Source organism: Barbus barbus (genome assembly GCF_936440315.1).
Source record: "Barbus barbus genome assembly, chromosome: 36".
NCBI classification, from domain to species: Eukaryota; Metazoa; Chordata; class Actinopteri; order Cypriniformes; family Cyprinidae; genus Barbus; species Barbus barbus.
The window spans coordinates 28272646-28298890 of record NC_136714.1 but is presented as its reverse complement, the minus strand read 5'-3'; the positions used below and the strand labels follow the sequence as shown (position 1 = coordinate 28298890).

General features: G+C 38.8%; 1 protein-coding gene across 2 annotated transcripts in view; it reads left to right on the top strand.

Moving 5' to 3' along the window:
- The first annotated feature begins 12834 nt into the window (after positions 1-12834).
- The window catches only part of lhfpl2a (LHFPL tetraspan subfamily member 2a), a 16301-nt gene continuing 2890 nt past the window's right edge, over positions 12835-26245 (top strand). Inside the window, exons 1-2 of one of the 2 annotated variants that reach the window (XM_079394915.1) lie at positions 12835-13021; positions 22578-23140. In XM_079394915.1, coding sequence (XP_079251041.1) covers positions 22756-23140 — 385 coding nt within the window. In that variant the 5' untranslated portion in view covers positions 12835-13021; positions 22578-22755. Of the gene's footprint in view, positions 13022-20851; positions 20929-22577; positions 23141-26245 lie in introns of those variants that run through there. The other variant, XM_079394916.1, reaches the window with a different exon arrangement.

Here is a 26245-nt window from a genome sequence, read left to right as displayed (position 1 = left end):
AATATTTTTATTTTCATGTTTTATTCTCATTTTAATTTCAGTTCAAGTTTTCGTTATTTTTTTTTATTATTTTTTTTTTTTATGTTTATAGTTTTTGTTCATTTTTATTTCAGTTTTAGTCATTTTATTACATCAAATTAAAATTTTGCCTTGGCAAAGGTTTTTTTATATTTCATTTTCAGGTTTTTTTTATGTTCTTAAAGTGTTGCCTTGGAAACCAGCTAAAATAAGGTAAGTTTAAGGTATTTTTTATATTTTATTTTATTTTATTTCAGTTAACATTTCTTTTACTTTTAGAAACGGATATGCTTTTTTATGGATGTAGTTTTAGTTAACAATAATAACCCTGGTTACAAGCAGCCTAGTAAATCATGTGCAGCACTATGACTGATCCTGGACTAAGATGGAATGAAGATAGACTGCTAAAAAGTGTTCAAATAAAATCTGTAACGTGGTGTGTCAGCAGTTACTGTAGATAATTTGATGGTAATAGATCGTAAAATCTGCCATTGGTAAACATTAGACCTAAAAAGAAGGGCAGTCGTGGCCTAATGGTTAGAGAGTTGGACTTGTAACCTGAAGGTTGTGGGTTCGAGTCTCAGGTCCGGCAGGGATTGTAGGTGGGGGGAGTGAATAACCAGCACTCTCTCCACCCTCAATACCACGACTGAGGTGAGACCCTTGAGCAAGACACCGAACCCCCAACTGCTCCCCGAGTGTATGTTCACTACTGAGTGTGTGTTCACTACTGAGTGTGTGTTCACTACTGAGTGTATGTTCACTACTGAGCGTGTGTTCACTACTGAGCGTATGTTCACTACTGAGCGTGTGTTCACTACTGAGCGTGTGTTCACTACTGAGCGTGTGTTCACTACTGAGCGTATGTTCACTACTGAGCGTGTGTTCACTACTGAGCGTGTGTTCACTACTGAGCGTATGTTCACTACTGAGCGTGTGTTCACTACTGGGTGTGTGTTCACTACTGAGTGTGTGTTCACTACTGAGTGTACACTTGGATGGGTTAAATGCAGAGCACAAATTCAGAGTATGGGTGCACACACCTTCCCTTTCCCTTCCTTAAAATTATAACAGAATATTAATCCAATCACTCAGTGTTCTGCTCAGATGAAAAATAAACCACCAGAATCAGGAATATCAAAAGAGGCAAAGAAACACGCATCTCTGATTTCAGCTGTTAAAAGGAAAAGGATTCATAATTACCATCTTAAAGGATACATTCACTTCCAGAATAAAGATTTCCTGATAATTTACTCACCCCCATGTCATCCAACATGTGTATGTCTTTCTTCAGTCGCAAAGTAAATATGTTTTTTTAGGGAAACATTCAAGGAATTTTCTCAAGGACTTCAATGGTGGCCAATGATTTGAGCGGCAAAATTTAGTTTCAGTGCAGCTTTAAAGAGCTTCACACGACCCCAGCCGAGGAATAAAGGTCTTCACACATTACATAAGAAAGATCACGCGTGGTTAGTTCTTCGTCTTTGAACTTGATGTATGGTTTGTTATGATCGGACAATATTTGAAAATCTGGAATCTGAGGGAGCAAAAAAATCTAAATATTGAGAAAATCTCCTTTAAAGTTGTTCAAATGAAGTTCTTAGCAATGCATATTACTAATCAAAAATGAAGTTTTGATATATTTACAGTAGGAAATGTACTAAATATCTTCATGGAACATGATCTTAATATCCTAATGATTTTTGTCATAAAAGAGAAATGTATAATTTTGATCCATACAATGTATTGTTGTCTATTGCTACAGATATACCTCAGCGACTTCAGAATGGTTTTGTGCTCCAGGGTCATGCCATTAAAGGAACTTGATCTTGTGTGTGTGTGTGTGTGTGTGTGTGTGTGTTTCAGTCGTGGTAAAGCGTCTCCTCGAGTCGAGCTCCTGTATGTGGACACTTCTCCATGTGAGTCAGAGACCGGTTCACACCAGACCAGAATCCTTCTCACGGGTTACCCAGGTGAAACAAATCGTTCCGTGTCTAAATGTCATTCATTTTCCCGACTCAAGACGTGTCAGCATGCGCCTGCACCTCTGTGCATCATATCTGCTGGATCAAATTCTGTATTCTTCCTAATTCTGAGATGCTGATTCCTAAAACAGTGTGTTTTGCTGGAGCACATCATGTGTATTTTATAACGCTTTTGCTTTCAACAACCAGTTGGGCAGTGAAGAAGTCTGGTTTTCTCCCTTAATCAGCAGAAAAACACTCAAACATATGATTCCTGTCTGAATCTGAGTCAAATTACAACTATCTGTTCAATTAACAGCATTATTGTTCACATGTATGACATTATTTTATGCCTAGTCATGATTTCAAGGACAAAAGAAAATGCAAACATGAGCCTGATGCAGATTTCTGCTGTACCTGTGGGTGTTTTACTGCATCTAACTGCAACAGAAAATACAGATTTAGTGTAAAAAAAAAAAATATATATATATATATATATATATAAATCTGGAGAAGACAAAAGCTCAAACAAATCCAGCATTAAGACGTTTTTAACTCAAATACATTGAGTCCATAATCCATAATAACTCTTCCTCCAGTGAAAAAGTGCATCTGCTGTTGTCTCTCACATCAACATCCAGCCACATATTAGTTTAGAGCTGTTTTGATCTGTGCAGATTTCTCTCCTGATTCAGACCAGAACACTTTTTCACTGGAGGAAGAGTTATTATGGATTATGAACGTCTTGATGCTGGATGCGTTTCATCTTTTATCTTCTCCAGATGTTAACTGATGGACTGGAGTGGTGTGGATTATTGTGATGTTTTTATCAGCTGTTTGGACTCTCATTCTGACGGCACCCATTCACTGCAGAGCATCCATTGCTGAGACACTGATGCAGAGACACATTTATACAAACCTGATGAAGAAACAAACTCCTTATGATCTCAGATGAACTGAGAGCACATTCTCAGCAGATTTCTAGCATGATTTCTCTGGTTTGATATGATGACGTCACTCTTCTCAGGATCACTTCTGGTCACTAACACAATGTCTTCATCGGTCTGAAGTGTGTTTGTGCTTCAGAGAAGGAGAACAGATTGAAAAGCCATTAGAGAGGAGGAGACAGACTTTTCCAGAGACGACACAGGAACTGCAGCTCACTTCCTGTAATCAGACCCTCCCCCTCCTCTGCACTTCCTGTGCCTGTGGAATGGAGCTCTGTGATTGGCTGGAGCAGAAGTTCAGTGTCTCCATGTATCTCAGTCTGTCTCTGTTTCTTTCTGAACCTTAATGTTTAAAACAAGAACAAATATCTGTCAGTGGGCTCAGAGAAATAATCTTGTTTTCCTTTTAAATTGAGTTTATTTTTCATTCCCCATTGACAGATATTTATTCTTTTGATCATAAACTCTTAATTTCTGATAAATTTCTCAGAAAACAAGACCCAATATCTTCTCCCAAGTACACTTCTGTAATGTACTTAAACGTGTTCTATTTTCACGCTCTAATTTTGCACTTAATATACTAAAAATGATTCTTTTGTACTGCTTGAGGTGTACTCAACTGTGCTATTTTGGCACGCTGTGAATATGAACTAAAATGCACTTTTAGCATACTATCTCTTTATTTAAAACTGTATTTAGTCACCACTTGTAGTACACTTGAGTGTACTAGTGTATGAAAGATGGGTTCAAGTGTACTACAAGCGGTGACTAAATACAGTTTTAAATATTCATATTCATGGTGTCCCAAAATAGCACAGTTGAGTACACAGATGATCTCAAGCAGTACTAAAGAATCCTTTTTAGTATATTAAGTACAAAATTAGTGTGAAAATAGAACAGTTTTAAGTACATTACGGAAGAGCACTTTTTTTAACCTTCTGCAGTAAATGTGTCTTGATTTAAGAATCTTTAGATATTTGTGCTGGAAAACAAGACAGAAACCGTGAGGAAGAGCATGAGATCCTGCAGTGTTTCCAGTGTTCTTGTGTGATCAGACGAGAAGCGGTCAGAGACTCCAGACGCTCTGAGCTCTTCAGATGAGGACTGATGTCAGGTCAGAAGGGTTTTGTTGTTTGAGAGTGTGTGTGTGTGTGAGTGAGAGAGAGAGAGAGTGTGTGTGTGTGTGTGTGTGAGAGAGAGTGTGTGTGTGTGTGTGTGTGTGTGTGTGTGTGTGAGAGAGTGTGTGTGTGTGTGTGTGTGTGTGTGTGTGTGAGTGAGAGAGAGAGAGAGTGTGTGTGTGTGTGTGTGTGAGAGAGAGTGTGTGTGTGTGTGTGTGTGTGTGTGAGTGAGAGAGAGAGAGAGTGTGTGTGTGTGTGTGTGTGAGAGAGAGTGTGTGTGTGTGTGTGTGTGTGTGTGTGTGAGAGAGTGTGTGTGTGTGTGTGTGTGTGTGTGTGTGTGAGTGAGAGAGAGAGAGAGTGTGTGTGTGTGTGTGTGTGAGAGAGAGTGTGTGTGTGTGTGTGTGTGAGAGAGTGTGTGTGTGTGTGTGTGTGTGTGTGTGAGAGAGAGAGTGTGTGTGTGTGTGTGTGTGTGTGAGTGAGAGAGAGAGTGTGTGTGTGTGTGAGAGAGAGTGTGTGTGTGTGTGTGTGTGTGTGTGTGTGTGTGTGAGAGTGTGTGTGACAATTAGCACTTTATCAACATTAACTAGTAGATCTGAGAGGAAATCTGTATATGGCCCTAGTGGTCTATACAGAGCAAGAGATAGGAGAGATTTCTTTTGCATATCTAACAGTGTAACATTAAGCAGAAGTATTTCGAATGAGTTAAACCTCCTGTATCCTGTTTTCTGAGTAACATTGAGAATATCACTATTTATACTACGGGGCCGTTGAATGCTTGAATCTGATTGGCTGACGAACGTTCTGAGGTGTGCAATTATTTTCAGGGAAACGCACGGCGAACGTAGTTCCAGGCAGCTTTCTTGACCGCATTACAGTTCCATATCACTTCGCATCGTTGTCAGCGCTGCCCTGACGATTTTATCAGTTAGCCTAGTCTAGTGTAGCAACTTAAAGGCTACACATGACATTTCTCACTAGCGAGGTAATAACAGCGCTGCATCTTAAAGCAGACTTACAGTTTAGAGACGGTGCTTCAGAACACTGTTGAGGGACACACAGAGGTAGCCTAATTCATACAAGCTCTCTCTCTCTCTCTCTCTCTCTCTCTGTTTCTCTTTCTCTGTGTCTCTGTCTCTCTCGCTCTCTTTCTAATAACTTCATTATTAACTGCATTAGTCTGCTATCAACGGCTCAAGCCTCCATTGCCAGCTTTAAAATGACGTTTTGGAACTAGCAAAAGAGTCGTTGGATGAGATGCGGAAGAAATAATCCTACTCACAATAGCGATTTAAGTAGAAAAACCGGACGAATCCCTTGAAATATATAATCTGATCGATGTCTTGAGGTGTGGCAACCGTAGTATAAGCGGAATAATTGACTCCGGACCGTTGAATTATTAGAGAAATAATGCACACCCGAGGTGTAACGGGCACTCCGCTTCGCGTCGTGGCCGCATCACCACCTCGGGTGTGCATTATTTTTCTAATAATTCAACGGTCCGGAGTCAATTATTCCTTATATATTGTTGCCACACCTCCACCACGACCAGTCTGACGGGGCTCATGTTTATAACAGTAGCTTGGTGGAGTAGACTCATTTAGACCAAAATATTCATTTGGTTTCAGCCAGGTTTCAGTCAGGCAGAGTACATCAAAATTATTATCTGTGATCATTTCATTTACAATAACTGCTTTGGGTGCGAGTGATCTAATGTTTAGGAGCCCAAGCTTTAAAAAATTTTTTTGTTCATTTATTTAGTGTTTTTCTGGTTTAATCACGATCAGATTTTTTCTAGATCCTGCATTACATTTTTATTTTGACCTCGCTATTCGGGGAACAGACACAGTCTGTATAGATTGGACAACTGTATAGACTGGCAAGTACTTCTGTCTTTTAAGTGGGTAGAACAAAAGTCATCATAGCAGTTATTTGAGAATTGGCTTACTAGTCAGATGGAGCGTAGCGTCCTGGAGATGTTGTCCGTCAGGAGTTCCGCTCCGACTCTGCTGGGGTGCAGGCCATCAGCACGGAAGAGCCTAGGACGCTCCCAGAAAAGATTCCAATTATTAACAAAGAGCAGTTTCTGTTTCTGGCGATGTATCCTGTAGTCACTCTTCAGTGTCTCCGTCTGCCGCAGCTTGGTGTCGTTAACTTATAACCCATTAGCGAGCCGGTAATTCTGCTGCAATAGTTCAACACCACTAACATCGATTCCATATGACAGTATTAAATCTAGAGTATGATTTCGACAATGAGTAGGTCCTGAAACGTGTTGTTTAACACCAATGGAGTTTAGAATGTCTATAAATGCTGATCCCAATGCATCTTTTTCATTATCAACATGGATATTAAAATCGCCAACAATTAGGACTTGATCTGCAGCCAGCACCACCTCAGATAGAAAATCAGCAAATTCTTTAATAAAGTCTGTATGGTGCCCTGGTGGCCTGTATACAGTAGCCAGTACAAACATCACAGGGGATTTATCACTAACACGTGTTTCTTTGGATAACGTTATATGAAACGTTATATTTCTCGTTTGGCTCTCAGCGAAGGCGGTCGCATTCTCTTCCCTCCCTACCCTTACCTCCCCTGCTTGCTCTCTCGTCTTGTCCTTGTCTAACACTGAAGAGACTCTCTCTGCACTATTCTACAAAACCGAAATTATGGATCTGATCAACTGGTCTCTTAACGCAATTGGCACCATCTTCTCGACTAGAAATTTGGGATCGGGAGAGCCCGGGTGTCCTGCTGGGACTTTCGCAGCTGGCTACACGATGGACGCATGGGAGAGGTGGCGGGTCGTGTGTCTGGCGGCTCTTTCCGTGGAGGACATTGAAGACATCTACCTATTCAGAACCATGATAACTGGGTTTCTGCTGATTGGATTAGGCGTTGCCCTGAGTTATCGGAGAATTAAGGAGACGGGAACAGCTGTCCAAAACCTCACAAGGCTGCCCATCATGATTGAAGCAGTCGGCAGAGCGGTCGCCTCTGAGACAGAGACTATTAACCGCAATATGGATTCGATCACGGATAAGCTCTCGGCTTTGGAAAGGAAAATTGATGGACAAGGAGATCAGAATGGACAATGAGAATAGCTGTGAAATTAGGCAGCTGTTCGCCCAAAGACACAACAATCTTATCTCTTTTCGGCTTCCCAAAACAACAGACAGCTTGGCAAGGTTGTTCTGGAATCTAACATGCTGCAGGGAGACGCTCTTTCTTCCCTCCCCCCTCAACAGACACCTTGTGATTGTCGAGCGTTTGGGCTCCGGCCAAGGTCGTTTCCATGGCAATTGCTGTGTCGCACCACAATCTGCGGACTGAGACAACTTGTTTGGAGTGCCAGCGCGGCGGACCTCTAGGCACACAAACTTACACATACACACACTCATACACTCATACATACAGATATTCATTCACCTCCCATTACTCACATCCAACGCCTTTGCCGCTTCTTCCCGTCAGTCTGATAACGGGTCTGTGTTAGCGCTGTAATGGCTGCAGACCGGATGGCTGTTCGTCTGAACTGGATTACTCTGCAAGTTGTGTGTTCCTGTATTGACTGTGCTCTATGCTGAGGTTTTTTGTCTGTTCTCACACTGTACTCCCGTTCAGGAGCATAGTGTGAGGATTATATTTTTTTCTCCTTCCTTTCCTCATGTTGTGCTGTATTTTTCTTCTCTATTGCATTTCGTTGCCTTGTACCTACATGTGCAATGACAATAAATTGAATCCAATCCAATGAAGCACCATTACTTCGAACGAATTATACTTGAAACCCGATCTCTGAGAAATACTGAAAATATTGCTATAAATTGTAGCAACACCCCCCCCCCCCCCCCCCCCTTTACCTTTTCGACGCGGCTCATGTTTGTATCTGTAATCTTGGGGGATAGACTCGTTTAAAGTATGTATTCATCTGGTTTTAGCCAGGTTTCTGTCAAACAAAGCACATCTAGTTTATGTTCAGTGATCATATCATTTACAAAAAGTGCTTTTGTAGAAAGGGATCTAATATTTAATAAGCCAAGCTTTATCGTTTGTTTATCTGTATTATATCTGTTTTTTATTTGTTGAACATCAATTAAATTGTTACTCTTAATTTGGTTTGGATGTTTTCTGTATTTTCTACTTCCGGGAACAGACACAGTCTCTATAGTGTGATATCTAGGTGAAGGAGTCTCTATGTGCTGAGAATTAACTGACTTCTGTGACGTGAGGCGGCTAGCAGACGGTCGGTTTAGCCAGTCTGTCTGCTTGGGCTCCAGTTAGTCAAGTACGAACTCTAAGACTATGTGCCATATTTCTAGAGAGAAGAGCGGCATCACCCCAGGAGGGATGAACACCATCTCTTTTCAACAGGTCAGGTCTGCCCCAAAAACTCCTCCAATTATCTATAAAGTCTATGTTATTCTGTGGACACCACTTAGACATCCAGCCATTGAGTGACGACAGTCTGCTATGAATCTCATCACCCCGGTAAGCAGGGAGCAGACCAGAGCATATTACAGTGTCTGACATCATACTTGCAGGTTCACACACCTCTTTAACATTATATTTAGTGATCTCCGACTGGCGAAGTCGAACATCATTAGCGCCGACGTGAATAACAATCTTACTGAATTTACCTTTAGCATTAGCCAGCACTTTTAAATTTCTATGTGTGTGGGTGTGGGTGTCTGAGTGTGTGTGTGTGTCACAGGAAACACCTCCAGCCGTCCTGCAGCTATCGTGGGCGTGACCTTTGACCTTTGATCTGATATCAGTGAGGTCCTGACAGCTGCAGATCTGACCTCAGATCAGACTCTCTCTCTGTCTTCTCCTCTCACTCGTCCATCTGCTCTCTCTTTCTGCTTTTCTATCACACACTCCTCTGTGCCAGTCTTTACTGTGGTAAAATCAGTGTAAATCTGCCTCAGCTTTACTGGAACAGATCGTCCTGCAGTGCTTTGTTTTGATGACTCTTCATCTCATTCATTATCTTCCTTCTGAGAGAATTGTTTAAATATAACCAAGAAAATATTCTTTGAATTTGTTTTTTCTTGGTTGTACAAACGTTAATGGAACATTTCATTTTATAATTTTTGCAAACATTATAGGAATGTTATGTTTGAATGTTCTCTGAAACAACTAGTAACATTTAAATTTCTAGCTAAAATGTTTCAGAAATGTCTTTGTGTTTTTTTTCCTCAAACAATGAGCGCTGGGTGTTGTATTTGTGTTGTATTTGTGTTGTATTTGTGTTGTAAAAATTGCATTTCAATGCTTTTTGGTTCACTCGCAAAAGTATTGCGTTCCCTCGAGAACCAATGCAAAACTTTTGTGATATATGAATAATATGAGGTGGGAGGAACGTCTATATTTGAGTTTGCAAGCGAATGCAAAGTTAATCTCGGGGGAATGCAATGGAACGCAACACTTTTACAAAAAAGCAAATGTTTATGTGAGCAAACACAGTTTCTCAGGAGAATGCAGGACTTTAGGAAGACAACGCAAATGTTTTTAAACGAGAATGCAAGGTTTCTCAGGGAAAAGCAATGTGTTCACTAACAAAAGTATTACTTTCCTCCAAAATTAACTTTGCATTTGTGTGTGATACATTTTCACTAACACACAAAACAAATCCTTTTTTGCAAGTAAATGCAAATGTATCGCACACAAATGCAAAGTTTCTTGGGGAATGCAATATTTTTGCAAGAGAACCCAAAGTTTCCTGACGGAACACAGTACTCCACCAACATGTCTCTCCAGCGTTCTTCAGAATATCTTCTCATGTTCCTGAGGAACCTCATTAGTCCAGATCAGCTCCGCATGATAAACACAGAGGATCTTTACATCGCAGCTGTTTTTCCTAAAGCAGTGAGATTAAACTGAGAACACATGGAGGCTTTTACTGAAGTGTCCGGTGTCTTGGTAATCTTACACGTGTGTCCTCCAGACGTCTCAGGAATGTGAGGAGAAACGCTGAGACACAGCTGAGACTGGGATCCTCACACACTCTTGTTTCTTCAGCTGTGTGTGTGTGTGTGTGTGTGTGTGTGTGAGGGGATGATCTGAAGGATGTGTGCCATCCAAACAAACACACACACACGTCTGAGAGATCGCAGAGAAAACAAGCTCTTCATGTCCTTCAGAGAGAAACTGATATGGAAGCGTGTTTCCAAAACAGGATAAAAAAAATGTATAAGGTCATTGTGACATTTTATCTCACAATTCAGGCATTTTACTAATTCTGTGTTATTATGTCTCACTTCTTACTTTTAATTCTGAGAAAATAATTGTGAGATATTAACTCTTAAATTCTGAGATTCCCAGCAAACAAAAATATGCTCAGCTAACATTATAAATAAAACTCTTTCATGTCCTTGAGAGATACACATATGTGTTTCCACCACAGGATGTAAAAATTAAAAACCAAAATTGCGACTTATGACAATTCTCACTTTTTTCTCATGATTCTGAGAAAAGAATTCTGAGTTATAAACTCATAATGAGTTGTTCCAAGATTCCCATTCGGCAAAAATATGTTCTAACGTTTTGCTAATGTTCCCATTAAATTATGAAAATGTTATTTCTGAATGTTCTCAGTTTCAGTGTTAAAGATAACCAAGAAAATATTCTTTAAAATCTTTTTTCTTGATTGTACAAACATTAAGGGAGCATTTAATTTGATAATTTTGCAAACATTATAGGAATGTCACACTTGAATGTTCTCTGAAACAAGTAACATTTAAATTTCCAGCTAAAATGTTTCAGAAATAAAATGTTACATGAACGATGTATAAATACACATTTTGAGAATATTATTAAAGACCAAAATATTTTGAATGGACACTCCATTAACATTTTGTAATGTTGAGAGAACGTTCTGAGAACATTCCCTGTTAGCTGGGTATAAAATCAGAATCACAATATTAATAAAAGGTCGCAATTACTTTTAAATTTTTTATTCTGTGGCAGGAACTAAAAAAAAAAAACAGAATTGCGAGATGTAAACTCAGAATTCTATAACAACAATAATAATAATTATATATATATATTAGTGCTGTCAAACAATTAATCGTGATTAATCGCATCCAAAATAAAAGTTTTTGTTTACATTTCACATATATATACATACATACACATACAGCATATATTTTTAAAATATTTACATGTGTATATTTATATTCATATAATTTTTATCATATATAAATATATTTAATATATAAAAGTAACATATTTTTCTTAAATATATACATGTATATACATATATTATGTACACAATAACGTTTATTTTGGATGCGATTAATCATGATTAATCATTTGACAGCACTAATATATATATATATTAATATGTATATATATATATACCATTTTAATGTAATAATAAACCTGTAAGATGAGTTAAATACTGAAATGATGGACAACTGGATTCCAAACCACTTTAGCGATTATTTCCGAATTCGGCGTTGAATAATGAAATCTCTATTAAATCATGAATCAGTGAGTCATGACTGGCTGGCAACGCTAAGCTTCGGCTCGAACGGTTTCATCAGAATAATCGATGTGAGAGATTTGAGAATGGAGTGGAAGCAGAGAAACTACTGATGTTACAGCAATAATTCAGCAGACAAACAATCATAGCGTTTTATAATAGGTTTAGAGGGAGCTAGAGCAGACAACAACACAAGCCTTATGCAAATGAACCATGCTTTTACTACACAACCATAGTGTAACCATGGGATTTATAGCAAAACTAAATACTAATGATAATCCATTTGCCAAAAATAAAATCATGGTTAATTTAAGGGAAAAATATGACTCGTGTTCAGTATTAGGATTTTTCTACAAAGATATTGTAATGATGCAGCTATTAATGTACTAATTATGACATTTAGACAATTTAGAAAGTATAGTTTTGTTAAATGTTGAGTATTAAAGTCATGTGAGATCACTCAAATACCAGCAAAAAAATATGATTTGAAATGTTAATTTAGAAAAACTTATTAGTAAAGTTTGTAAAAACAAAAAAACAAATATAATAATATTAAAATATAAATAAGCATCTATTTATTGTTTGATACAACTCTGAATCATTGAACATTTTCGAACACTTTCTTTTTAAAAGGTGTGTAATCATAAATGAACAATTATTAACGAGCAACTTCATGTACATGATTGTGTGCTTCTAGACGCCTTCGGGCTCCTCTTTTTCTCTAATTTAGAGGCTAATGTGTGCCTTTTTATCATTCCAGTCACAGTTGCTAAAACATTTTTAAAATAGCTCAATTTGTTGCTAGGTGCTTTTGGAAGAAAAGGTTGCTAGGGTAGTCTGAACAGTTGCTAAATCTACCAACAATATGTGTCCCTGCAGCACAGAAGCAGTCATGAGTAACACAGGTATATTTGTAGCAATAGACAACAATACATTGTATGGATCAAAATTATACATTTCTCTTTTATGACAAAAATCATTAGGATATTAAGATCATGTTCCATCAAGATATTTAGTCAATTTCCTACCATAAATATATCAAAACTTCATTTTTGATTAGTAATATGCATTGCTAAGAACTTCATTTGAACAACTTTAAAGGAGATTTTCTCAATATTTAGATTTTTTTGCTCCCTCAGATTCCAGATTTTCAAATATTGTCCGATCATAACAAACCATACATCAATGGAAAGATTATTTATTCAGCTTTAGATGATGCAGAAATCTCAATTTTTAAAATTGACCCTTATGACTGGTTTTGTGCTCCAGGGCCACAATTTAGCAATTTTTCAGTCGAGCAACGCAGATGTGGAACGCGCGTGCAAGCGCCGGTGTGTTGCCTTGGTGACGGTGGCGAGAGAGCGCGCGCGCGAGAGAGAGAGAGAGTCGGTGAATGAGTCGGTGAGATCGGTTTAACGGAATCTTCGCTCTCTGATGTTTGAAATCACCGACTGTCTTTAGCGGGAGCGTCCGGTTGAGGAGCGCGCAAACGTGAGTAGCTTTTGTTCTCGCAGATTTACCTCAGATTTCTGCTTTTACCTCACTTTCACCTCACTTTTACCTCAGATTAACGGAAATACATCAGATTAATCGTGTTTAGAGCAGCTCGAGGTGAAGACTGCAGTCGGAAAACTGCTCGTTTCAATCGGTTTTCGGTCTTTTATCGTCGGTGTTTCCAGAACGGAAAGTCGTGGCAGGAGAAAACAACGAGTTCCTTCTCTCTTTCTTTCTTTCTTTCTTTCTTTCTTTCTCTCCTTCTTTCCTTCTTTCTTTCCTTCTCTTTCTCTCTTTCCTTCTCTCTCTGGATTGTAAGTGTTTGTATTTGTTTTAATGTGATATAACGCAGTGTTTTCTCCGTGAATCGCGTTATTTGCGTTATTTCATTGATTACACGTCACTGTGTGGATTGTTAAACAACATTAACGGAAATCTCCTAGTTTTATAATAAATCAAAGATGCTATCCTGATAACTGTACCGTGGTATTATATGAGTGCATACCATGGTAAATCAGTGTTAAACTGCAGAGGAGATGCAGGCCAGGCTTTTTCTACATTATTCTCATTTCTGGCTAACTTTAGGAGAAATAATTCAAGTATTGATGAGATATGAATCAATATGTTTATCTGTAATGTTTTTCTTCTGTTATTATCAGGCAGAGAAGGGAAAGTAATTATATTTATGCATTTCCCACAATTTAAATACAGTTCTGTCAGATTTAAATCACTCTAAACACTAATTAAGTCTCTGCAGTGCATTATAAAATCTGATTTTTAAAAACAACTAAAGTGGTATATATATATATATATATTATAATGTCCCTGCTTTAAAGACTAAACTGAAAAGAATTTTGTGTAGAAATAGTTTATACTCAGAAATTGCTAGTAAGTAAAAAAAAAAAATTAATTAACAAATTGAATGAAATGTAGTAGTTTGAAGTAGAAATACTGTATGATCATACTCCAGTAATCTTTATTCTTCCAGTAATACTCCAACAGTCTTTATTTAGTTGAAAAGCATTTTCTTCAGTGTAGGATCCAGCTGCATCCCACAATGCCTTGGGCCCTCAGTCAGATTGAGTGTGATGCCTTTTTTCCGGCGCTAGCCCTTTAAGGTCTGTTTGAGGCGAGCTGGTTTACCAGGCAGCGCTCGGTCATCAGTGAACGCTCACTTTATGGAAGCTAAGAATAAGAGCGTGGACGGTCCTGCTGACCATAAAAACACAGACACTTCATTACAGGCCGCTCAAGCCAAGAGAAAACACACGTGTCCCTCTCATGCGCTGCCAACACAGAGACGAACTCAGAGCCCAGTTGTCCTGCGCTGTTTGTGGGCCGTCAGGTAAACACTGTGCTGTTTAGATCTCAGACCACACAGTCTGTCTGCGTCCCATATCTGTGAGTCCGGAGCCTAGTGAGCATTTCAAACCATCATAGGCACACTAACAGAAACATCATGGCCAAATTCTAATAAAACCCCCACATTGACAGTGATTTGCAGTGACAAAGTGACTTTTTAGACATTTTAGAACTACAGTCATTAATTTTTAATCTAAAGTGTTTCATTGTTGAATTATAGTGATTCATTTTTGATGTGCAGTGATTCATTTTTCGATATAATGATTCATTTTAGAACTGCAGTGATTTGTTTCTGGTCTACAATGATTTGTTTTAGGACTGTATTGATTCATTTCTGAACTATGATTCATTTTAGATCCACAGTACTTCATTTTTGAAGTATAATGATTCAGTATGAACTATAATATTTCATTTTAGAACTGTAATGATTTGTAGTGTTACTGCAATTATTCAATTTGGAACTTTAGTGATTTATTTTTGAACTACGGTGATTCATTTTTTAAATATAATGATTCATTTTAGAACTGCAGTGATTTATTTTACAATTGTAGCAATTCATTTTTCAGAATACTTGCGTAGTGATAACATTTTTAGAGGTATTTTACAGTAAGATCATCTGTAACACGAGCCAGAGTGTGTCTGTGTGTGTGAATGAGAAACCCGAGACAAACGCAGTGTTAAGATGCTAATTGAATGTGTGCTTGGAGGTCAAAGGTCAAGCAGACACTGCGCTCATCAGCATTCAAACCCGAGGCTTTCTGATGGTGTGGATGTGTAGTTTTGTAGGCACACGGTGAATCTGGATGTGGCCGGTTCTAAGCGCAAAAGGGCTTTAAATGAGTCACATTACGTGCTGGAGTTTCCATGCAGCGCTCCCAAAAGGAGCATGTTTGATTGAATTAAAACCAGCCGAGCTGCACTGCCTTCAAATCAAGCCCAGAGCTCAGAGCGCCAGCCGTCACACACACACACGCTCGCACACACGCTCGCACACAGAGTGTGTGTCCGTCTGATGTCAGATGACCTGTAGATCATCGTCTTCATTGTGCTCTGTGTGTGTGTGCTCTGTGTGTGTGCTCTGTGTGTGTGTGTGTGTGTGTGTGCTCTGTGTGTGTGTGTGTGTGTGTGCACGCAGTGAGGCTGGTGTTCAGGGTTTGTGCTGTAGTGTGGGTCAGTCATGCACACTGATAAGATTAGTGCTGTAGTAAAGCAGTCTGTCGTTCTTATCTCTCTCTCTCTAAAGTGTATGTTTTTCATCTGTGCTGCGTCAAGCAAATTCCTCATTCTCTGTCTCTCTCTTTCTCTGTCTGTCTGTCTGTCTGTCTCTCTCTCTCTCTCTCTCTCTCTCTCTCTCTGTCTTTGACTCGTGTGTCGTCCTGCTGAGCTCATGCTGTGTTTTCTGTGAAAGCAGCAGGGTGTGTTTTAGGATGGAGGAACCCCCGCACACTTCAGGACAGTTGTTGTCTGTCTTTGTTCTCAGGGGACCTTGTGCTCGGGGCCCCGCTGGAGCCGCCTGTATTATTCATCTCTGCGCTGCTGCACTGTTGACTGTGTCTGTTCACTATATTATTGTGTAGTGCAAACACACTCGAGTGTGATCCAGTTATCATGATGTGATGTGTTTATAACCCACAGCTGTATGCAAATGAGCGGGCACACTGGCCAATCAGCTTTCACGATAAGTCTGATTTTCTTAACTGCAGTGATTCATTTATGAACTGTAGTGATTCATTTTAGAATTGCAGTGATTTATTTTTAAGCTATAGTGAGTCATTTTAGAACTATAGTAATTTATTTTAGAACTACAGTGATTCATTGTAGAAATATCATGATTCATTTAGAGCTGTACTGATTCATTTTAGAACTATAGTGATTTATTTTAGAACTACAGTGATTCATTGTAGAAATATCATGATTCATTTAGAGCTGTACTGATTCATTTTAGAACTATAGTAATTTATTTTAGAACTACAGTGATTCATTGTAGAAATATCATGATTCATTTAGAACTGTACTGATTCATTTTAGAACTATAGTGATTTATTTTTTAATTATAGGGAAAGGGAAAGGGAAGTGGTGTGTGGTGACCCATACTCTGAATGTGTGTTCATCCAAGTGTACACTCAGTAGTGAACATACACTCAGTAGTGAACATACACCCGGAGCAGTGGCCAGCCATAGTGATTCATTGTGGAAATATTAATATGTATTAATATAAAGTTTGGAATATTAAATATTTTATTTGTTTAGCTGCATGTCATGTGATCATTTACTTGCATGTTTTGTTAAATTACTGAAATATTAGTTTAAATCCCAGAGGGACTCTTACTTATAGAAAATATTTAATTTCACAGGGTTTGACAAAAAGTTGAGGAGTTTTAGAACACATTTCAGTCAGGCTCCTGCGTGTGACCTCGGGATGTTTCTCGGGATGTTGAAGGTCAGAGGTCACTGGGAATGCCTGATATTTCTGTGATATTTCTCACTAGGGTTTGTGGGAATGTTTGGATGATTGTCGAGGAGGAGAGAATGAGCTGAAATCACAGACAGACAGACAGGCGGTTTCTCAATGGGTTCAGCAGTTCAGTCAGTGTGTCTTCAGTATGAGTGTTTAAACAGGAAGTGCTCTGTCAGGAGACAGGAAGCACTCTGTAAAGGCTTGTGGCTGTTGTGAATCCATCAGTAACGTGATCAGATCTGATGAATCTGTGTGTTTATTGTTAATGTAATGTGGAGTGCTGATGTTTTGTGGTTGTAAACACATGAGAGACAGTGTGTGTGTGTGTGTGTGTGGATCAGACTGAAGCTTCTAGAAAGATTTCCTCCAGAACCTTTGAAGGTCCATCTGGCCAGCAGCTCAGTTCTGCTGTGTGTGTTTGATGTGAGGTTAATGGATGGTGTGTATGACGTGGGGTTTATTATCCTGGGTTCTCGAAGCGTGTGTCCATACAGTTTTAACTGTACTCTGTGTTTATCATCAGTCCAGTAGATGTGTGTCAGATGAGTCTCATTAGAGTCTACAGAGATGGAAGAGTATTCCTGTAGATCAGTACATCACAGCGCCAGCAATGGCCCTGAGTGAGCTGTCATCAGTCCTCCATTGTTTCGACAGCGGAGCAGGGGAAGACAAGAATGTCTCCTAAGCGATTGAGGTTTTTTGTTGTTGGATGTAATAATGAACATAGTAGTCGTCATTTACTCCTGACATCTAAGTCGCTGAAGGCGCAGTGGATTACGTTTGTTTTTGAAGGGAATGCGCCGATCCCGATCTACCTAAATGTGTTTATGTTTGCGTGAATCATTCGTGATCCAGCTTCACCTCCAGAAGAAGTGAGTATAAGGGTTTTTTAATGAATCTTTTCAAATCGCCTTTCCTACTAATGTGCTAATTAGCAAGTTCCACGGCTAAATGCGGCTAAAGTTAACAGTACGGCTCGTCACCAGATGGAAGAGAGGGGCGGGGTCAGCAGAGCTCATTTGCATTTAAAGGGACATGCACCGAAACGGCTGGCTGTGAACAGAGCTGTTTCTGACAGGGTAAAAAGGTGTTGTTTTACACTACCATTGAGAAATTTTAACCAAAGTAAGTTATAGACTTTTCATTAAGACCCTAAAGGATCATATCAACTTGTGGAAAATGAGCATCCCATAACCCCTTTAAATAGGGCCCTATGAAGTCCTTTTTATTTTTCCCCCCAAATTCCATTGTTTCCATTTTCATTTTTCTGGATTCTGTTTTTTCTTCTTCTTCGTTTTCATTTTCTGGATTCTGTTTTTTTTTTATGTGTTTTAATTCAGCTAGACTCTGTTTTAATGCTTAAATTAAATGTAATTCATCAAAAAGCATGTCTAATTAATTTAAAAATAATGAAACTTACAATGTTAAACAGGAATGTTTTTTACCAAATTCTTTCCATAATTTTTTTCTGGATTTTCATTAAATATTAATAACCAAAAGCATCTCTTATGAATTATAAAATAATAATTAATGATTTTATTTTTTATAATTGTATAAAATACTGTGTGTATTTACATTTTTCTGCAAAATAAATTCTGATAAATAATGTTTTAATAATAATTTTATTTTTTAGTGCTAGTACTATCATTACATTAAGTAATATTTCTGTCATGGTTTCTTCAAGTTAAACCAAACTTTTATTTTGACGGGTTGCTGTGAAGACCTTTAGGTTTCTGTTTGTATATGATATGATGATTTTTCTCAAAAGAAACAGTAAAATGCTCATGAAGTGACTCTCAGAGCAGTTCTAGAGATTATGCTCTCATATATTGAGCGTCATGTGTAGTGAACAAAACCCTGCGTCTGCGCCATTCATTCACACCGAGACACACAGAACATGCAGGATTTAAATGGTATTTTTGAGGCTTAATATTCACAGACACTAGACCATATAGTGTTTTATACCTACTTTTGATGTGTCCATCCAAAATTTGACAAATTCCATGACATTTTGATTACTGGATCCTGCGATTCCAGCCGCATTTTCCACATCACAGAAATCATAGGGCCGTACTTAAATGCAATGTAAGTCACTTTGGATAAAAGCATCTGCTAAAGTCTGCTGTTCTCCTCCAGAAACATCAGGACGATTGTGTCAGATATCAGAATCTGTAGTGTCAGATTTCACTGAAGTTCCTCTCATATCATGAGATGTGTGTGGATTACGGTTGTAACGATATACCGGTATGACCGTCTATCGCGGTTTGAACATACACGGTTATCATACTGTAAACATTTGCATAGCTACGGTTTAAATTTTTTTTTTTATAAAAAAAATATATATATAATAATCTCACCCGCACATATGCAATTTATTTCGGCTGCTTCACTCTGCTGAAATGACAGAGACAGAGATTGTATCTAATCTCCATCCCCTGCCGAAAAAAGTTTAAATTTGCAGTATGGGAATACTTTGGATATTAAAAAAAAAAACACGAACCTGGGGTTGTCCTTGAGGACGAATCCAATTTGCAAAAAATGTGGACGGAAAGTGGCTTCAAAAGCAGGCAATACATCCAACATGTTCACTCATATTCGCGGACATCATCCCTCCGTGCAGATAAAGGTATGTCGCATTTATAACAAGTTATAAGGCCGTATAATTTCCGTGATGCAGAGGGAATCCTGGTGCAGTCGTGAACATGGGATTTACAGTATAACGTTAACGAGGTTGTCACTTAAAACGCGCATTCTGATGAATGGATAAATCAAAAGTTGATATGAGTGGCGCCGTTTTATCTGCTATATACTGAAGTATGCATGCATGACACTAATGGTGTTTTCAGTGTCTACAGAAACATGAACATCAGCAGAGCTGCTCTGAGAGAAAACCAGTTTTATTTGAGAAAAAACATTGTCAAATACACTAAACTCAAAGGTCTGCTACACCCCATCAAAATAAAAGTTAAATTTAACGCGAAGTCCTGACAGAAATAAATTAGCATTGTAGGCTACAATGTACTTAAAAGTTGTGACAACAATAATAATATTCTTTATAATAATGTGTGTGTGTGTGAGTGTGTGTGTGTGAGTAACGCTCCAGGAATGACTGTGGGGCTGGTGCTGATGATGTTATGGGTTTCTCATGGAGATTCTCTCACTGCTGGACTGAGTGCGTTTGGCTGCATTTCATCACGGATCATGTGTTTGTTTTATCAACCAATAATCCGCTCAGGGAAGGGTTGCCATGGTAAAGCTCTGAGTTTGATCCCATGAGGTTCCTCTCTTCTCAGTGTGTGTGTGCATCATAAATATGATCTCACTGAACACACGTGTGCATGAGGGCCGTTTTTCCATGAGGATCAGTGCCGTTTGTGCTGGAGTCGACAGAGATGGAGATGAGATGATTTCATCTGATCTCAGCTCTGCGTTTGTGAGCTACAGGATTAGGAGCAGTTAAACGTTAAAAAAATGTACATCAAAATCTTGAATTGGTCAAACCGCAAGTCTATTTGCCGTGTCGGCTGTGCTCGTGTGAGGTCTGGTTTAATGTTCATCAGTGTTTGGGTTGATGGGATTTTTCTCTAGTCTCTGTTTGTTTGTTTCTGCCGTTCCCGTCATTAAGCTGCTTAATAATCAGCATATAAAATCTATAATATAAAATATGACACGTATGCTCACACGAGTCACATGACCAGTGTTTCTCAACTCTGTGTTGTTATCACAGGAACTAAAGACATGAGTTCTGTTCTGATGATCGTGACGCTGATCCGAATCATGTGATCGGGGTGGAGATCCTGACCATCATATTATCATCATGCTCATCTGACATTCACAGTTTTATGAGCAGATGAATGATGGGATGATGAACTTTAGCATCATTAGACTTCAGACAGCAGGACTTCATCAGCTCCTGCCAGACCATGTGTTATTGTAACCCAGATTTGGCTTTAGACGGGCCCCTCGGGGGCGGAGCCTGCAGGGGGCGTGGCCAGAGTGATGACATCACTGAGGCAGAGCGCCATTCACACTGAGAAGTGAATGAGACGAGACGTTTCAGTGAGTTAATCAGAGCTGAAACCAGGTATTTACCTGAGAGAGCGAGAGAGAGTGTGTGTGTGTGTGTAAATGTGTTTATTATACTTGTGAGGGGCAAATGTCCTCTTATATAGTGAAATATCATCTGTCTAATCGTGTTTGTATTTGAATCTAGTGTTTTCTGTGGGTTTCTGTGATGGTTTGTTTTGGGTTAAACCGATAAAAATCATTAACTTGAGAGTAGAACAATGGACGTCTGTGAGATGAGCTCACTGATACTGTAGTGAAACAAACACTTTGTGAGGAGCTCAGGGTGTAAAAAGCTGATCTCACACACACACACACACTTGTGAGGTTTTTTATCACTCATCAGGTTGCAGTCAGCAGATGTCAAAGGTCAAGGCCTTTCAGAAAGTCATGTGATCTGAGCATTTGGTTTCAATTTCTCATTTGTGTTTCAGACAGAATGAGGCCTTGTGTGTATACTTGCATGTGGCCGCTGTGTGTGTGTGTATTAGTGTGTGTGTGCATGAGTGAGTGTGTGAGTGTGTATGAGTGTGTGTTTATGAGTCGCACACATGTGACGATCATTATTTGCAGTCGGTCTTTTTTTCTACTCAAGTCAGTTGCGTCAGACTGGTTATAAGGGCTGTGTTTATGGAACTGGCTGCTGGTCAGAGTTACTCGTGGGAAACTTTGAGTTAGATGTGCGTGAATTACAGGCTGCTGTTGATTGTAATGAGATGTAATTGTTAGTGTTGATGCTCCTGTTTGACGTTCTGAGCTGTTGATGAAGCAGAGATATACTTCTCATCAGAAAACATGAGCGGTTGAGCTTCTTTATGACAGGACAGACTCATTCCCCATCAGTCCCTGTGCAGCGCAGGAGTGATGAACACACAGATGAAGTGTCGTGTTCCTGCAGTGAATCATGGGTGTTTAACCCGTGACATCATCCACATGTGTTTGTGGTCAGCAGCTGAGTCTCAGAAGAACACAAACACAGCATCAGCACATCACACTCGCACTGAGATCTCCGGCACCATTTGTATTGACAAAGCATTAAAATAATACTAAACATAAAAAATTGTGTAGAACAATTGAAACAGAGTTTGAACAAGCAATATGGACGAAAAACACACACACACACAAAACAATTGATTATAAATCATTATAATACAGAGGTCATGTGACTTATAAAGAGAGTGTATTGTGTTATTCTCTATATTTAGCTGAATTTGAACTTTGTTTGTGTGGAAACTTGTTTCCACCACAGAAAAATAAAATAAAATGGTAATTGTGACTTGTATAACTTTTTTTTTCTTACAATTTAGTGTATGTCTTGCAATTTTGACCTTTTTCTCTGAATTCTGAGTTTACATCTTGCAATTCTGTTTCACAGTTGCATAAAAAATTCAAATTGAGATAAAAAGTGGCAATTACCTTATTTTTTATGCCGTAAACTTTTTTTAGTTTACACTTTATTTTAAGGTGTCCTTGTTACAGTGTAATTATAACAGTTTGTCTTAGGGTTGCTTGCAATTATGCTTAATTTATTATTATTATAATAGTAAGTACATGTGACGTGTAACAAGGACAATTAAAATAAAGTGCTTTTATTTTTATTCTGTGATGAAACAAGCTGTTTGTGATGTTTCAGGTGATGTTTTGAACTATATTTCTGTCTTCCTGCAGTCATGTTTGTGAGATGATGGTCGAGCTTCCGCACTAAGATGTAGAATCCAGACGAGGAGGAGGAAGAGAGACAGAAAGAGGAAGGAACTGGTGTCCGAACGACACACTGAGAGAGAGATAGCTGTTCCAGCCAAACACCACACCTGCAGCTCCTGTGACCTTCGACCTCAGCCACACCATGTGTCACGTGATCGTGACGTGCCGCTCGATGCTGTGGACGCTGCTGAGCATTGTGGCGGCGTTCAGTGAGCTCATCGCCTTCATGAGCTCCGACTGGCTGGTGGGCTTCCCGCGGACGCCCGGGGAGACGTACCGCCCCACGCTAGGCATCTACGGCCGCTGCATCCGTCTGCCTCACCTGCGGCGTGGAGTCCTCTGCGGACCGTACGCTGTGCACTTCACTGAGATCGCCAGCCGCTTCTGGCAGGCCACCTCCATCTTCCTCGCCGCCGGGATCCTGCTGCTGAGCGCCGTGGCCTTCATCTCCGTCTTCACCATGTGCTTCCAGAGCATCATGAAGAAGAGCATCTTCAACGTGTGCGGACTCCTGCAGGCCATCGCAGGTGAGACACACACACACTAGGGCTGCACGATTAATCGAAGAAAAAAAATCACGACCTCGATTCATACATAAATGCGATCTCATTTCTAAATGACGGCGATTCACTTCCGTGTATTTCCCTGCATTCAGATCATGCTGCGTTCACGTGTTATTGGTCACACTCACACGATCTCGCCGCCGCGCGGTCACGTGCTTCATGGAGCTCTCAATAGCTCCAAACAACTCCGCGCTTTCCATAGGTTTATACATTTTACACATTTTAATACAATATTATGTTAAAATATAAGATACAATATGCATACACGAGTGAATATCAATGAATGCTAGAAAAATGCTAGAAATGGTTTTAGCCATTTTCCAAAAAAAAAACATCTAAAGACATCTTTTTCGCTTTAATACTAGCACTTGCCTATTCTATTCTATTTATTTATTTATATTTATTTAAAAAAAATCATTGCTATGTGAACTGTGCTAGACTAACTGAGACTATTCTGTTGCTCTTTCGTTGGTCTGTTTGCTTCTACATTGTAAGTCGCTTTGGATAAAAGCGTCTGCTAAATGACTAAATGTAAATGAAAAAAATGATAAATTTTAATTTTGCAAATACTTCAAAATAAAAGAGGCAACCAACTGTATTCATCAAAATATATTATTATGTAATATATCCACATTATCTAACTGCAAATATAGCATATACTGCCTATTATCTAAAAATTAACATTAACATAAAATGTTTCATAAAATACAACTACTGGTCAGATTTCCGAGAGGTAAACTAATGCGTTATAATGGCAAAAAATGCTGTAATTTCCTCAAATTTCTGGTGACTGTGCTTGAGAAGCACTGAAATGAATGGGCTTCAATGCTGGAACTATGGGTTGTTTGGAACTATTGGCTGCTCCATGACACGCTTTACTTCTGCATTCCTAAGTTCCTATGGAAGCCTATGGGAGTGTCTAACTCTGTTTCTCAACGGCTCCAGTGCTGACCATGGTGCTGACGCGCCGTCATAGTGATAACAGCCAATCACATACTTTTCTGGTGCTGCATGAATGGGATTGGCTAGCGTCTGCGCTAGGGTATTTGCATAAGGCGATCTGAAAAGTTGAAAAGTTTTCAACTTCTGCCGCGTGCAACGCTAGTAAAGCGACGCGAGGGACCCACAATTCAGTTCGGCAACGCTTGACGTCACTCCATTCAAAGTAAACGAGAGGCGTTGACGCCGACGCCCCGTGTGAATGTGAATATTTTTATTTATTATTGTTAATGTTCTCTTATGTTCAACAACTTAAAGCTTTAAAATTATTCAATTTAAGGGGTCTAAAATAAAGAAAAGAGACCATTTTTTGTTACTCCAGCACTTTATTATACTGAATGTCCTGTTTTTTGTTTTTTTTTGTACTTGAGTGCAATGGTTGGTTGAAAAAATGAGAATCGTGTAAGAGAATCGTGATCTCAATTCCCATGGAGAAAAATCGTGATTCACATTTTAGCAAGAATCGTGCAGCCCTAACACACACACACACACACACACACTCAGACCGTGTGCTTATGAGGTAATATTGCATTATTAGATACTCATCCCATAATGCATTGGGAATGATGTGGTGATCAATAAATAACCATACAAATGAAGACATGAGGAGGAATCATTGTGGATTCAGAACATCAGAAGAGATGCAGTGAAGTGCTGTGTGTGTGTGTGTGTGAGAGAGTGTAATGATCAGGTGTGAGTGAGTGTGTGCAGCTTTGAGACCTTCAGATCCTCAACAACATGTGGAAAGAATTTATGACCTGCTTTCATTTCCTCACATTATAGCAGACCGACACAAACAAACAAACACGCACACACACACACACACACACACACACACACACTCACTCAGGTTCAGCTTCGGGGTGTTGAGCGGTTAGTACAGTTAACCTAGTTAATCACACGCCCCTGTGACCTCACACCTGATCACATGTGCTGCATTCAACAGGAAGTGACTCCTGTTTGTCCACAGGGACACAGGAAGTGATCACAACAGGTCTGATGTTTACTAGTTGGTGTTAAACTGACTGCACACAAATACTCACACACTGATGATCGTCTCGTATGTTTGTTTTCCAGAACAAATATCGCAGCTTTCTTAAATCAAGACACATTTACTCGTGAAGGAAAATCAAAGATGAGTCTTGTTTTAAGAGAAATTAATCAAAAATAAAATGATTTTAAGCTTAAAACAAGAGAAAATATCTGCCAGTGGGCTCCGAAATATACACTTAATTCAAAAGGAAACGAGTTGAGTTTGACTTGACAGATATTTGTTCTTGATTGTTCTGGAAAACAAGGCACAAATACAGAGGAAGAAGTTGATGATTCATCAGAGCGTCTCAAGCGTTATTTTCCCAATGCAGAAAACATGGATGGAAACACAGCATCCAGTCATAAAAGTGGAAGCTTGCTGTATAAAGTGGATTGTCTTGGAAATTGACAATGAAATATAAATCAAACATAGAGCTGAACAACCCTAGTAAAAAAGTTATATATTTAATGTTTTTTCTTAAGTATAGTTCAAATCTATTAACATATTTACTAACAAATAACTCAAGACTTGCTGATATAAAAAATGATAATTAAACTTTATTTGGAGTACTAATTGTGCACAATGCACATTTCTTGATATTAAGTCTAAAATGTGCTTTAATGTCACTTTTGATGAGGATTGTATGATCTTTGAATAATATCGGTCTTTAAATGCAAAATATTTAAAGTGTACCTGAATTCTACTTGCAATAGTTCTACTTTAGCACAATCAAATGTTCTTAAGTATGTCTTTAATTGTACTTCAGCACTACTTCCGCACAATTAAACTGCATTAAGTACAAAATTAGTTGTTCCAATTTAGCAGGCTTTAAGTTTACCAGTTTAGTCTACTAAAAGTACAATTGCAGGATGTTTTATTAAGTACATAAATATGAAAATGTATTTGTAATATACTTAGCATGAAATAAATATTTCAAATACATTTAAGTATATTTATTTTTCACTAGGGAATTCATCACTGATTCATCGTCTGTGAATATGAAAGCACAGTGAAGTCTGCATGTAGTGTGTGTGTGT